At 34.4% G+C, this 14,841-nt stretch overlaps 1 protein-coding gene across 1 annotated transcript; it reads right to left on the bottom strand.

Annotated features, from left to right (window-relative positions):
* Positions 1-1,992: 1,992 nt before the first annotated feature.
* LOC108904872 lies at positions 1,993-7,459 on the bottom strand. Its single transcript, XM_018707572.1, has 2 exons — positions 7,107-7,459; positions 1,993-2,716 (listed from the first exon to the last, which is right to left on the bottom strand). Exons 1-2 carry the CDS (start codon positions 7,437-7,439, stop codon positions 2,006-2,008), a joined length of 1,044 nt encoding a protein of 347 aa, XP_018563088.1. The 5' UTR covers positions 7,440-7,459; the 3' UTR covers positions 1,993-2,005.
* Between the last annotated feature and the right edge of the window lie 7,382 nt (positions 7,460-14,841).

Below are 14,841 nucleotides of genomic sequence, written 5' to 3'. Positions count from 1 at the left end.
AGTATTAAGTGGATAAACTTTAAGAAGTGCTTTGTTGAAAGATTTAAAGCCAAAAATATAACCTTTTTAATACCCCACAAAAATGGGTCCACAAATTAATAATTTTCAAGGTACAGAGTGTTAAAAGTAAAAAAAAAAACATATTTTCTAAAACATGTAAAGATATTTGACGCACAATGATCAAACGTAGGCTAATGATTTTTCTAATTAAAGGTAAATATCCACTGAATTCGGATATAAATACATGTACCAGTGGCGGAGATACCGGGGACGCTTTCACTGATACCCCTGAAATTCAAAGCCGCTGGATATTTTGAAAATTCTATAACTCTTGCGGTATTTCCGAAAAAAATATTTTTAATTTTATTCGAAAAACGTACCAATCTCGGTTTCCTATTTTTTTTTTAATTTTATTAATGTTGCCAAATACTCCATCAAACGTAAAGTAACTACTCATTTCTCAAAAAACGTTCTTTATTGCTAAAAATACAACTTTAAAAACAAACTAATCATATACATTGTGTCTCCGGTAGGGGTACCGCTCTCTTGTTAAAATTTTTATTGTTGATTTTTCGAGAAGACATTATTCTAGATAAAAAGTTTTGCTTATCTTGGGAAGCCATGGACAGTAATCAAATGTCATAATTTTTGTTTTCGTTAGAAACTGTATTTAACAAAGTTGTTCGAATACTCAAGAAATGCTTAAATACGGGGTTTAGTCAAAAAGGAAGAATAATCATATTTTGCAAATAAGAAGGCGTGATTTTTAACCATATTTATTAAAATACCATATAATTACCATGGATTTCTCCTTATCAACGTCAAAATCAACATATTTATATTTATTAACTGCCCTCCGAATAATTTTTATTAATAATGCTAACCCTGAAGCAACGAATTTATCTTGTGAAATGTTATGGAATCGGTAATGTTTCATATCCATATGCAATATAGATTTTTAATGAAAAGTATCCAAATGTAAGTGTAACTCGCAAACTAATTAATTGTGTACGTCGATACCACTGGTGATGTAAAAAATGCGAGTATTAAAAAGATAAAAAAGAATACAATGATAACGATGCTGCTACTGTCGTAGTTATGGACTCTGTACAAGACAACCCAAAGATGCCACTCAGGAAAAGGTCAGGAAATATATATATATTAGCAGATCTCATATTCAAAGAATTTTAGTATACAATTAATTAACAAAATCTGTCCATTCAAACCAGTAATTAATCATAAATTGCTTGATGAAGATGATAGTTGTCGTTTGAACTTTTGTTTAACAAGGGCGAGAAACTTATTGAAAACAGATTATTTCATCACAATATTTTATTTACTAACGAATCTTCATTCGTAACTAATGGCGTGGTTTCGTCTCAAAATTGTAGATACTGGGCTAAAAATAATCCAAATTTTCAGACGCTATGGATCAACACCTTGGCCTGCACGGACACCCGACTTGTTCTCATTAGACTATTTCTTATGGGAATACCTAAAGCAAAAAGTGTATTCAAACGATTTTGTCGATAACATTGATTATTAAGCAAAGAATTCAAGAAACTGTTGCCACCATAAACGAAGAAGGATCTCGTTTGTGTACAAGGAATTTAAAAAAAAAATTAGAAAAATGTGTATTACTTGGAGGTTTACAAGTTGAACGTATGAACTTTTTTGCGAAACGAGTAGCTCTAGTGTTATGTTAGTTATAATGAAATGTTTGATAACTTTAATGAAAGTAAAAAAAACATTTTTTTTATGGAAATACCAATTTCCGTTTCCATTGACATGGAATTTCTTGGATTTTCAGTGAGAGCAACTCACGATATCTCCACCACTGGTACCTTTGGATTTTTACCTTCAATTAGATAAATCATTAGCTCCGTCATTCTGCATCAAATATCCTCAGAGATATTTAAAAAACTGCCGATCCTTTTTCGATTTAAAAAGTATACGTTTTTTATAGGAAATATTTTATTAACACGTATTTACTTTATCTGCATGGCTACAAGGCCATTAGTGGATCAAAATCCTCTATACTCTGGTTAGACCGAGGCGAACCCTCACGGGACTGTTGAGAGGGAGACTGTATACTTGGAGATGGTGGAGGTAATGGCGAAATTATGGATGCTGACGACTGAGAACCCTGAGGTGACGGTTGTCGAGAATAATGACGTGGTGATGGCTGCAACTGATGAGCGCAGCGAGCTGATGTTTGAAGCCCCGAGTCCGATACATGTAAGTGTGGAAAACACTGAGGAAACCAAGAGTTGGTGGACATTTGATTGCATGACGGTGCCTTTTGTATGCCGTTCTTTTCTTGCCTGAGGCGAAACATGAAGTGATCGATTTGGAGCATTGCGAACGCTCTGGTATTTTCGTCCAAAGCTCTCAACTTTGTCGCGAGCAACTCGGAGTACAAAGAACATTCGTCTGAGGTAAGTGATCGAGGTCTGGCTAATTTCTTGAAAACTTGATATGATTCAGCTCTGCGAGCTTTTGCAGCCGCCATACTTTGTACTCTTCTTTTTCGTTTCATTATTGATTGTATTGTCGGCTTCGAATTGCTAATCTGCTTTGTAAAATTGGTAGTGGACAAAGGGTTAACTTCAGTTTTGATATTTTCGTCTATTTCATCCTCGTCAATTGACTCATCACTCTCAACTTGATTCGTACTTTCGGTTTCAATTAATACCGGGCCTTCTAGTTTCAATACCTGAAATATAATCGCCATAGAATCAAGATTCAAACGTATATACAGGGTGTGCCACAAAAAGAGCCCAGTAGGATTATCTCAAAAAGTAGTCGGAATTGAAATCTTGTATATAGGGGTTTATTAAAAAGATGTATTCAATGAAAATAGTGTCAACTTCCTCGCACTACCTAATATACCGGAAGTCATCATCAGCTCTCTTATTTCAAATGGAACTATGTATATTTACGCATTTTTTAATTAATTCTACGGCAAATTCTAGACTATTTTCATATAAGGTACTATGGGCCAAAATGTGACAGTTTTCAAGTTATTAATTTTCGAAAAAAAATTGAGCGATGTGATTTTTGAAAATAGAATAACTCCCACATTTTGCTTTATTTCTTGCTATATGAAATTTGGCGTAGATAATTTAAAGCAATGGAATTCAACCAGTTTATTTCAAATTTGCAAAAATTCATACAGTGTGGCCAATATTGTGACGTTGAAGTTGAATTTACTCAAATATTTCAAATGGTACACCCTGTATACTATTACATTAATGTATGCATAATTAAATTTACTTTAAAATGATACTCTCGTTCCCTATACCCAAAGTTAACAGTTCTTGTGTAAATTGGAAATTATTGCTTTCAACACAGAAAAATTAATAAAAATTACAGTTCATGAATCAGACACCGTTTATTATTCAATTCAATTAGTTCAAGAGTAAATTCAACTTCAACGTCACAATATTGGTCATATGTTTTTAAACATTCTGTATGAATTTTTGCAAATTTGACATAAACTGGGTGAATCCCATTGTTTTTAAATTATCCATGCCAAATTTCAATAATAAATAAAGCTAAATCCCTCATTTTTTTTTCGAAAATTGATAATAACTTCAAAACTGTCATATTTTGGCCCATAGTATCTTATATGAAATTAGTCTAGATTTTACCGTAGAATTAAAACATGCAAAAATATACAGTGTTCCATTTGAAATAACAGAGTTGATGATTTCCGGTATATTAGGAAGTGCGAGAAAGTTGACACTATTTTCATTGAATAGATCTTTTTGATAAACCCCTGTATACAAATTTCCAGATTTCAATTTTGACTGGTTTTTCAGATAATCCTACTGGGCCCTCTTCGTGATACACCCTGTATCAGACTTATTAAAGCTCTTACATATAGAGGTTCATAAAATAAAAGTTTCCTTACATCAACAATTCCTTTTTTTTCTTTATTTATTGGGTATTTTGCCACCTGTGATTTTTTTTAAATCAATGACAAACCCTTTGGCCAAAACAATCAGTCTAGGGTTATTTTTATGAAAATTTTAATTTACCAAAAATTTCACACTGAAAAAGAGCAGATAAATACAAAATACACATCACTTATATCGCGGGCTATAAAAAGTTGTTTCCGTTTCGAAAATCAATTTGTTTTCGTTTTCTAAATTGGTACTGACTTTTCTTTTTTAAATTTTAATTTTAATTTTAAATTTCAAATAAATCAATTTGGCTCTGTCGTACAAACATTTAATTACACCTTTTTTTATATCAAAATGATGATTCGAATTAAAATTTGTGTGATTTGGTTTCCTACAAACACTAGTGGTTAAACTTTTATAAAAAAAATATGAAACTCATATTGTTTTTTAGATTATGATGTAACGAAAAAGTTTCGAACGAAATTTGCGAAATATGGAATTAAAAAATATCCTTTTTTATTTTTCTCACTGACCAAATTGCGATTTAAAGGCCAATTTAATTGGACAAGGAGGGCTGTCCTAATTTTTATTTCTTATTTTTTTATAGCAAAAATTCTTTTTGCAGGCCTAGAAATCTTTTAAAACACGGTATGGGTTCTATGCTTTATAAAAATATGACGGCTTCAATTTTTATGAGCCAGCTTTGCTAAATGATTCTTCAAATATTGTTGTTCAGAAATACGGTTTTTAAATAGAAATTTAGAGGAAATGGCTATAGTAGACAGCTATTCACCTCGAGAAAAATTTCAGATATTAGACTTATCAGATCCTAACAAAAATTTTATCGTGCTTTGAGAGAAAATAAAAAATATCACTTTTGCTCGATTATCCGTAAATCTAGTAGAAACAAAATAGAAAGTGCAACCTCTTTCATTACTAAATTCTCCTAAATTGTCATAATTTAAATATCTCTCTGACTCTCATAATGACTGAAATATTGACGTTAAGTACACTTAAATTTAAAAGAATCATTTCATCTGAGTGATTGTCACGAACAGTGCGAATTGCTGCGGTAAATAATTAAATAAACATCATCGTTCAAAAGATGCGAAGTATATGTATCAGAAAGACATATATTTTCATGAAAATGCATTTAAAAGAGAGTTATTTTCTTGAACACAGAAAAAAAAGGTACAAAGTCGTAAGGTTTCCCCCGTATCACTGTCAATCCTATAGCACACATAAGGCATCAGCTAAAATCTGACGTTAGACGTAATAATATATCATGCCTATAATCTTAGTGAAGTGAACAAAGTGGACGTGGAAAAACTGTGTTTTGCGTGTTAAAACTGTTGAATATTCTTATTACGAATTCAACAGAAAGATTTATTATTAACGAATGGCTTGATATTAATGGTGAAGCTGAATTAAATTAATACACTTTTATATGTATGTATTATATCTATTTTACCATAATAAAAAATATCAAGAAATTTAAAGGAATTTTAATTTATAAACTGATTAGAAAAACAACGCGAAGTAATAATAAAGATATATAAAATCCTACAAATTAATAATTTTAGTATGTTTAAATTAAACAAGCAAAAAATGCTTATTACGGCCCTGATCAATGCTTCTCCATCCAAAGACACCGAAGACGGTTGAATAAGATCAAAGTGCCGACAATGGAGCGGAACTGCTGGTTTACATATACCGTGCTACTAACTTTGTAAATGTTATTGTAAAAAAATGGTGGCCTTTTTAGCTTTCGTCATCTAACTACAGTCAGATCCCAAAATAATAGGCAGTGATTTTTAGTATTAAACACAAAGAGAAGTACGAGCCGTTTGTAAATTAGTCGTATAAAATTATGTGTGCCACATTCTCCCAGAGCAGTCGATATTGCACACTTTTAGGTTACCCTTCTGCTGCGTTTGGCGTGCACCAGATACTCTTCTGCTGCAGAAAATTCCTGACTTTCATTGGTGTTTGGTTTGTAACGTCAATTGGGTTGCGTTTATTCGGTTCCGGGCAATTCTGTCGGCACAGGTAAATAGGCGTACGCACGGCAGAAGTCCGGGGATATCTTTCCGTTAATTAAATTGTGATTGTAATTGATTTATTAGTGATTTTGGGTTTTTGTTCTTAAAAATGGAGAGTAATTCAAGCTGTATGGTATTTTAAAAATAAGCTGCCGACAATAAACAAAATTCAGTCTGCTATCTCACAGGATCAAAATTTGCCTAGAATATCTAGAAGGGTGCTTTTGCGAACTATGCTTGACATGAATTTCCGTTTTATAAAACAAAATCGGAAGAGAATTCTGATAGAAAACGAGGAAATAGTGATATGGCGAAGAAACTATTTAAGACAAGAATTAGAAGCTCGAAAGCTAAATCGTAGAAAATATCACACGGACGAAACATAGATAAATGAAGGTTATACGGTGACAAAAGTGTGGCACGACTGGCAATATCCAAAGCAAACGGCAGGCATTTCTGGATTTTCGATTGGATTAAAGTCACCTTCTGGAAAAGGGCGGCGCTTAATAATAACGCATGTAGGAAGTACAGGGTGTGTATATAGGGTCGGAAAGTTCCCATGGTTCATCGGCCGTTACGTGAGAGCGATAAAGAAAGTCATAGAAATCCGTGCGATTGAGAAAGATGGCTATAATGAAGACGTCTAATAGTCACCGCCCATTTCGCCCTTCCACAAATAAGGTCCACTTCATATTTGTGGAAGTCGACGCACAAATCTAAAAACATTAATTTCAAATTATTGAATTCTCTCATTCCAAAAGGCGAATTCATATAAAATAAATAATAAATTAGTTAAATTTATAGTTTCAATTAATTCTAACTAAATTTATTTTATTTAGCATTTAACACAAATGTCATTTCCAAATAAAAGTTAAGTTTCATATAACTGTTCAGTTTATAGTTAAATGCATTGAATTTATTTGTATGCTCAGTTATTTATTACTTGGCAATACTGCCACCTATTACCGAGTAGAAGAGTTACTACGCTAAATTTTATTGGATGTCAGCTCACAAAGCCTGCATCCTTTTATGGTTGCCAATTTCCAGCATCTAACACGCGGTCTGAAGGAATAAGCTATATTTGTATGTGGTATAACTTTACAAATTCTTAGTGTAAAATGAAAGTATGTGTATAGTATATATGTATGTCTCTTACCTCAGGATTTCTTGTCACATTAGGCCTATAGACGTTATGTAAAAACCTCTCCATGTGGTCGAACGCAAACCACTCTGGCCTGTAAGCGTCAGTTCCATTCAGATGAATCGCGTTTAATTTATGCAACAGTTTCCTATAAGTAGCCATAAGCGCGTCCTTTTTCTTCTTCAACTCCGTTACGGACCACCTGCTGTCTAACTTTATTTCGATCCTTTTCCACGCGTCATGTGCTAAATGTCGGTTCTTGTGATCCGGATGTTTCGGGTTCCAGATAGTCGGTTCCTCCTCGTATAGTTCCAGAAACCTCAAGACGAGGTCGTTGGACCACTCCATTTTTTTTTCGATCCACACTGTAACGTGCGCCTCGCAGACAAAGCTCTACTGACCCCGTCGACTAAGAAGGCCATGGATCCACGATTCCGGACGAGCCGAGAGCCGAGTTCCGCGCCGAGCGGCGACGAGCCTGCTGATTCCCACCGCGGGTTTGGCATACCATAAATCACAAGCTGTCAGGCAGCGCTCGTCGAACTACGCGCTGTTGGGAACAGCCTTTTTACGGTTAGAGTCACTCGACAGGCGACTGGATTTGCACGGGGAGGAAAGTGCTGAGATGTTCGTGTTTATAATGCGGTGTTCACAGAACTTCGACTGTGACGCGCTGCAGATCCCCCCACCACCATTTTTTCTACTGTAGAGCGTCAATTAATAGTGTTTCTGCAAAATTTACTTAATATAAATAAGATGTCTAGTTAAAATAAACTTTAAAATATGTAACAAATATTTTTTAGCACCAGCTACAAAACAAAAAAAAACGAACTAGTAAAAAAATATTGACAAATATAAAATTATTAATAAATGCTGGTATGTATGTATGTTTGTGGGGGGGGGGGGTGGAAAATTGCTTTATCACCGCGGCACTTAGGCCTTACTAGGCCCCTTGTACACCCCCCTTTCATTACTCGACTACTTTTCTTCAAACCGTCCTATTACTACACGGTGGCTTGCTGGCAAAGTTTCGTACAATTTTTTATGTATAATAGCGTGGTTTTGAGTTACAGAGATTTGTTGCTCTATTCTCATTACCATTTTATCGGGGACCACACGCAGGCGGAAGGTCTCTGGTAGGCTGCCACAGCCACGTTCCGAGCCTGCTTTAGGTCACCCATCCAAGTTCCAGCCTGCATCCGTGATGCTTACCTCGGCCGATCGAAATCCATCGGCCAAGACACCCGGCTAGGCGGTCCCCTAAAAAATGCTGGTATTTTAGTAGAGGTTTTTCTAATGTGCTGTACTTAATTCTTGAACCAATAAGTGTAGTTTTCCTCATAAAATTAATATCTATGGGACGTTGACAAAGTTGTCAACCGTAACAAAGCTCCTTCCACTTTTCATGTGCTATGATTTTAGCAATCAAGGGCTTAAAATTTTCCTTACTGATCCCCCTTTCTGATCCCGTGTGGTCTTTTAAGTAATTTCGAAATGGCGGCCGAAACCCTGGAAAAAATGGATACATCACACCAAAAAGCTTGTAAAAAAAATTACCATCGGATTCGATTGGTTTCTGGCTTAAATTGTTGCTATTTAATGTTCACAAAAAGTTCATGAGGTGGCTTGATGAAATTCAAGATGGCGAGTCCAAGATGGCGGCTAAATGCTTAAAATCGCCGAAATTTGAAAAAATTCATCAGATATTTGCCAAATTTGGTTTACGGGGGTTTTTATGATCGCTGATCTTGAATGCGAAGTCAGACTTGCTCTATTCCACAAGGCGGCTCCAAGATGGCGGATCCAAGATGGCTGATCCAAGATGGACGCGAAAAGCTCAAAATCGTCGAAATTTGAAAAAAATCATCCGATTTTTGTCAAATTTGGTTTACGAAGGTTTTTGAGGTCGGACGAGTCCGAAGTCAAAATTGCTCAATTTCACATGGCGGATTCAAGATGGCGGCTACAAACTGAAAATCATCGAAATTTGAATGTCAAATGCAAGATGAACTAAATTTTCGACAACCAAACCATACCTCATGGTATTGCGCGTTTTTAAAGTATAAATAATAAAATAATATAAAACCAACTAAAAAGTATAGAATTTTGCCTGTCTTTATTACATGAAAAGAATTTTGGCTCCAGATAAAGTGAGCTTGAGCTATAAAAATATTAAAGCAGTTCAATCTTTCAAAAGGTCTCTGCGTTTTACAGGGTTGAGACTGTCTTCATGTATTAGCCATATTCTGTTGTTGATAGTATTTCGGATGCGTTAGAGTATCTAAATGCAGTAAGAGTATTATTGGAGGAGACCTTAAAAGCATGACTTTCAGACATGTATTTCACTGCTGGTGCTGCCGAAAATATTTTCACTAGCTTTCTAGATCTTTCTAGAATTGAATGAATTTCGTGTTCCAATGTTTAAACATAGATCTAATATTATACTATTAAATATATGTGTTTAAATAAACAATTTTGTTTTTTATTGACAATGACATCACTATATAGGCTGTTACAAATTCGCTTCTTATTACAGAGATCTCGGAAGCGGTAAAAGGTACGAAGTAGCTTAAATGGGGGTAAAGTTGGGTAATCAGGGGACCAACATTATGCCTCTAAAAAATCAAGGCTAACATGATTAGTTTTAGAAATATTTGAAAAAAAAAACGTAATTTTGGAAATCCGTTTTTGTTTCATTTCAGCTTTGTTTGAGGTGATATTGAAAAAAGAAGAATACTTTCTCATAGCCACTTTTTGCCCCCTTTTTCTTTTAGTCTGAAAAAAATATGTACTCACAATTACACTTCTTTTAGTTTAGTAAATAATATGTTCCGGGTTATTATTGTTAGTAAAATAATAAAACCTTGTATATTACAAATATAAAATATAGTTGCAAACATAGCATGACACAAAAATAATTTTCGAGGATTTTGTCAATATTAACGCATAGTCTTTAATATTTTGATGTAAAGTATAATTATACGAACTATTAGAGAGATTGAGAACCCTCTATTTGAAAATGAAAGGATCAGAGGAACTCAGATCCATCATACAAGTAATATATTATCTTAAAATGGTTCTGAAATTCTCTATAATTTATAACATAATATTCCCAGTAGCAAAATAGCGAATAAGCTTCCTAAGGTGGCAAAAAACAGATAGCGAAGAAACAATAAAACCATAATCAATTCTTCAAATTAATAATTTTAGTATTTATAATTCGATTGTTATCTATGGATTTTAATACGCTTTTCTGCAGACATAAATGATTCTTATTTATTAGCTTCGCCATCTAAGGACACAGAAAACGTCTGCATGAAATCAAAGTGCTGACAACTGCTAAAAACATTTACCTATGTACAAACTTTTGTGCAAACGCTTTTTATTTTTGTTTGTCATCTAGTATGGATCAGGATGTTCTAAATGTTATATTTTGTATGGGCATAAATGGACGGTACTTTTCAAATAAAGTTTCGAAGTCCGTGTGTCATTTTGAAAAAATCATTTTCATTCATCATCATTTTTGGACTCTCCCAAAAAATGTTCAGAATGTTTACAAACTTTCGTTCAAAAGGAGCAAAAAACTTTTTCTTTAGTTTTGTTTAAGGGCAATATTTTTATTTTTGCATTGAGCACTGTTTAAAAACATTTGTATGGAAAATTGTTTGTAGATCTGGACTAAGCCTTAACAAAAGAACGTATATTTTGCAAGTGTTTTTATACAATTGTGCGGATTGGCAATATATTGGCCAATAAGATAAATTTGTCCTTATGGCAAAAATAAAATTTAAAAAATCAAAATTTATTCATACTATGCGAAAAGTGGCACTATTTCTTATTTTCTACTCATGCATTGTGACATACTAAGGACCAGGACACACCTTTAAGATTTTCTGGGACAAGCTAATCTTTTTTATGTTATTACCAAAATGAAAATCATAGTTGTACGAGAATCTACAAATTTCCTAAAACCTAATGAAAGAATTTTATACCTTACTAGATATTTTCAGTTTTGTACCATTAAAAATTGATTAAATATTGCAACGCAATATGCAAATAAATGTTTTAACAAACATCGTATTTAAAAAGTCCCATTAAAATAAACAATAATAAATTAACGATACCACGCTGCGGCAGTCTCCAGTTTTCGTTACACATTAAGTTAAAAAAAATACAGCTCCCTTTCCTTTTTTGTCTGGGCTCGCAGTGTGCACTTTTCTGCATTTGTTATTTCAGCAGTTGCATAACAATGCACTTGTACCCGTACGGGCAGCTGTTTCTATAATTAAGTGGTCATGAATTTTAATCATTTTCATATAGTTGCATGCCGGTAAAGGCCTGTTAATTTTTACCCACGCAGCTTTTACCTACACCCATATACCGGTGGTTTTTTAGGGCAGATGCACTAAAACCTAACGAAGGACAGGCAGGATGTCCATTCCATGCTTCATTTCACCTAAAACTAAATTCAAAATTGCCTGATATTAGTCAAGGTCGCATGGTCCACCATCAAAGTAAAAAGTTTTTTTTACTTTGAAAATATGTTTTTGTTCAGAATGAATAAAAGAACTTTTTTCGGATATTTTTAAATAAATTCACATTTAAAATTGAGTGTTTAGAAAAATTATTAAAAATTAACTTGCCTGTTGATAGTATAAATAAAAGTACTATTTTTTTCTGTCATTATTGATGTTAATATATAATACAAAAGTATTTTTACAGAAGTTAAAGAAGCAGAAACGGTACAGTGTTAAAAAAACACATACAAATTTAAAAGTTTTGTTTTTTGAGGTAGTATTTTATAAAATATGATAAAATATAACACCCCAATATCCAATCCACTGCCATTACTTGTTTTACTCATCCATAGGCAGTAATTTTCTTTGATGTCATCAATAGCCTGAAATCACCGTTATTTCAGCATTGCTGAGACCCGCCAGCTGAGACCCTCCGCCGCCGGCTAAGACCTGTTCTCCTGGCGACCACGCTCTTCTGGAGCATCTACCGGGCCCCTATCAACTGTGGTCGAGATTACAAAAGCAATATGTAAGTGGTGCCATCTTCACGGCGCCATTCAAATTACTCGAAATTAATATACATTTAAACTCAGTAATGAGGACATTTACTCTGATTTCGGTACAAGTGCACCAAATACGAGTTTACGTGAAGAATTTATTTTAGAAGTACCTATACTTGAGTGAATATAATCACAAATGAGTAAAATGATTAAAATGCCCAATATTGAGTGAAAATGTATTCAATAAATTCACTCAATAGAATTACTCCGACCGAACCTTTATTGCTTTCACTCACACCGATTTTTTTACAGTGAATAATCACGTAAGCTACGTATTAAAGTTTCTGTTTTAGCTCTATTTAAGTTTAACTGATTCAAGAGATCCCAATCAATCCGGCATCGCTGATTCCGGTTGTTTAGTTTTGTTAATTTTAAATTCAGGTACAACACTGTATGTGGCTCCCTCTAACATTAAACAAAAAACTAAGTAAATATTTGAGTTTCTCATCATCAATTTTCAGTTTTCCAAATTTCGTCAAATTGCATTGTTATTGAACAAAGATATACCTAACCAAAATACCAAAAAAAAAATTTATTTGGACGCTCGTATCTCAAGAACCAAGCCATTACAGACCCATATCCATATAAACTTTTTATCTTAAAATTAGTCAAAGATTCACCCTTCAGAGTCTGTACAAGTACTTAATAAACACTTTGTATATTTTTGACAAAAATTTAATGGCGATAACTACATCACAATATCTTTGTTTATTTAAGAAATACAGAGTGTCTTCCAATTTTGGTCATTACGCGTGCCGACAGAATGTGATTGACCTTGAAGTGTAGTCTGAAATTAGACTTTACTTTGTTTGTTTTTTTTTTTGACGCGCCAAATCCGAATCAGTCCTCAGAATTTTAGAGAAGTCTTAACCTAGAAGTGCCAAAATTTCTACTATATTTGAGGTTATGTGGCACCACGACGTAATTTTTCTTCATAAACTCTTTGGATCCTACTATTTTTCCCAGAAGAATTGACCCCCCGTTTTTCAATTTTAAGTTTAAACTGTACGCTCTGTATATTTTTGGTGCAAACACTGCAAACGGATAAAACTATGAATAAAATGGATAAAACTGATCTCTCACCTCATCCAAAGCCATCGTTATCGCTCCCGAGACCTGCAGCCCTTGCCGTTCGCTCATAGTCCCCTTCACCGTGGTCAGATACCCCACGGTGAGCTCCTTCTTCCTGGCCATGGGGACGTTAGGAAGGACCTGGTCGCCCACCGACAGGTTCTTCCTAAAATCGTGCGACTCCAAGAATCCGGGCAGCGTGGCGTTGAAGTCATTCTCGTCCCTCAGGTGGTTGTCGGAGAAGTGGGAAAAGAGCAGGGGCTGCTCCGAGCTGAGGTAGTCCGGTTCGGCGGAGCCGTAGGGGGAATCGAGGCTGGTCGGGCTGGGGGCTTGGTAGGCGCCGGACGTCAGGCGGGCCTCGTCATTCTCTGGAGTGGGGCTGGTGACGGCGACGGTGGCAAGGGGGCGGCAGAAGAAACACGACAGCGCGACCAGCAGAGAAGCCAGGCCGAGGCGCATGGCCAGGCTCCCCCCTCACCGAAGCTCCAGGATCACCTGCAAAGACCAATATCAAAAATTAATTCAGAGCTGTACATTCCTGTAGTCTCAGTTTTGCTGAGAGGTATACACGAGAAATGCCAAACAATTCATTTTCCAGCTAAACACTATTTTGTCCGTATATTTTCCCATTACAATTTCCTAATTTTTTAAAAATATATAAGATTGTGTCTATTTATAGATCTATATGTAATAGACTCTTTTAGTGTGACGTCACATATAATAAAGACATTTATTTCAACAGATATGCATACACCCAATTTCTGGGGACCGCCTAGCCGGGTGTCTTGGCCGGCGGATTTCGATCTGTCGAGGCAAGCATCACGGACGCAGGCTGGAATTTGGATGGGTGAATGTAACACTTGTATAATGGATACCAAACAAGAATACAATATTGTAGCTTAGACCTAACCAGAGAATAAAAAAGAATTTTTAGAGCATAAGTATTTTTAAATGATCTTGTACTTCTCATTATAAATCCAAGTGCCTTTGAGACAGAAAGTACAATATTATTAATGTGCTGTCTGAAGCTAGGGACACTGTCGAAACAGACGCCCAAATCCTTCACAATATAACACCTATTTATAGTGATTTATATTCAAAGTGATAGTAATATAGAATACGAGATTTTTTCCTAGTGTAGGATACTACATTACATTATTTAGAAAGACTGATATGAATGTGATATTTTTTTACACCAACCCGAACAGGTTGCCAACCAATGACGAAGTTAGATGATTCACTATGCTTAAATCAAATTAATAAATTAATACGGCCCTGTAGAAATTAATGTTTTAACATTTTGCGATAGGCAATATAATTCTTATTAAAAGTTCCTCTCAATTTTTGTGTGATATTTTGCAAGATATCCCTATAAAAACAATGGTAATCAATAATTTTAAAACTTATAATCAATTGGAGACAATTAGAAATAATAAATATAATAATAGGTAAAAAAAGGTAGAAGTAACTTGGTTGCTTCTTTTTGGTAACTTCTTTTTTTGAAAAAACTATCGCATTTTTAATCTATTATAAACTATTAAGTTAATTCAAATAAATAATTTTTTTTGTAAAAAATCCTTTGGTTTTTTTTCACTAAGATTA

The sequence above is a fragment of the Anoplophora glabripennis genome, unplaced genomic scaffold (genome assembly GCF_000390285.2).
Source record: "Anoplophora glabripennis isolate ALB-LARVAE unplaced genomic scaffold, Agla_2.0 scaffold167, whole genome shotgun sequence".
In the NCBI taxonomy this organism is placed as follows: Eukaryota; Metazoa; Arthropoda; class Insecta; order Coleoptera; family Cerambycidae; genus Anoplophora; species Anoplophora glabripennis.
This window is presented reverse-complemented; position numbering and strand designations above follow the sequence as displayed.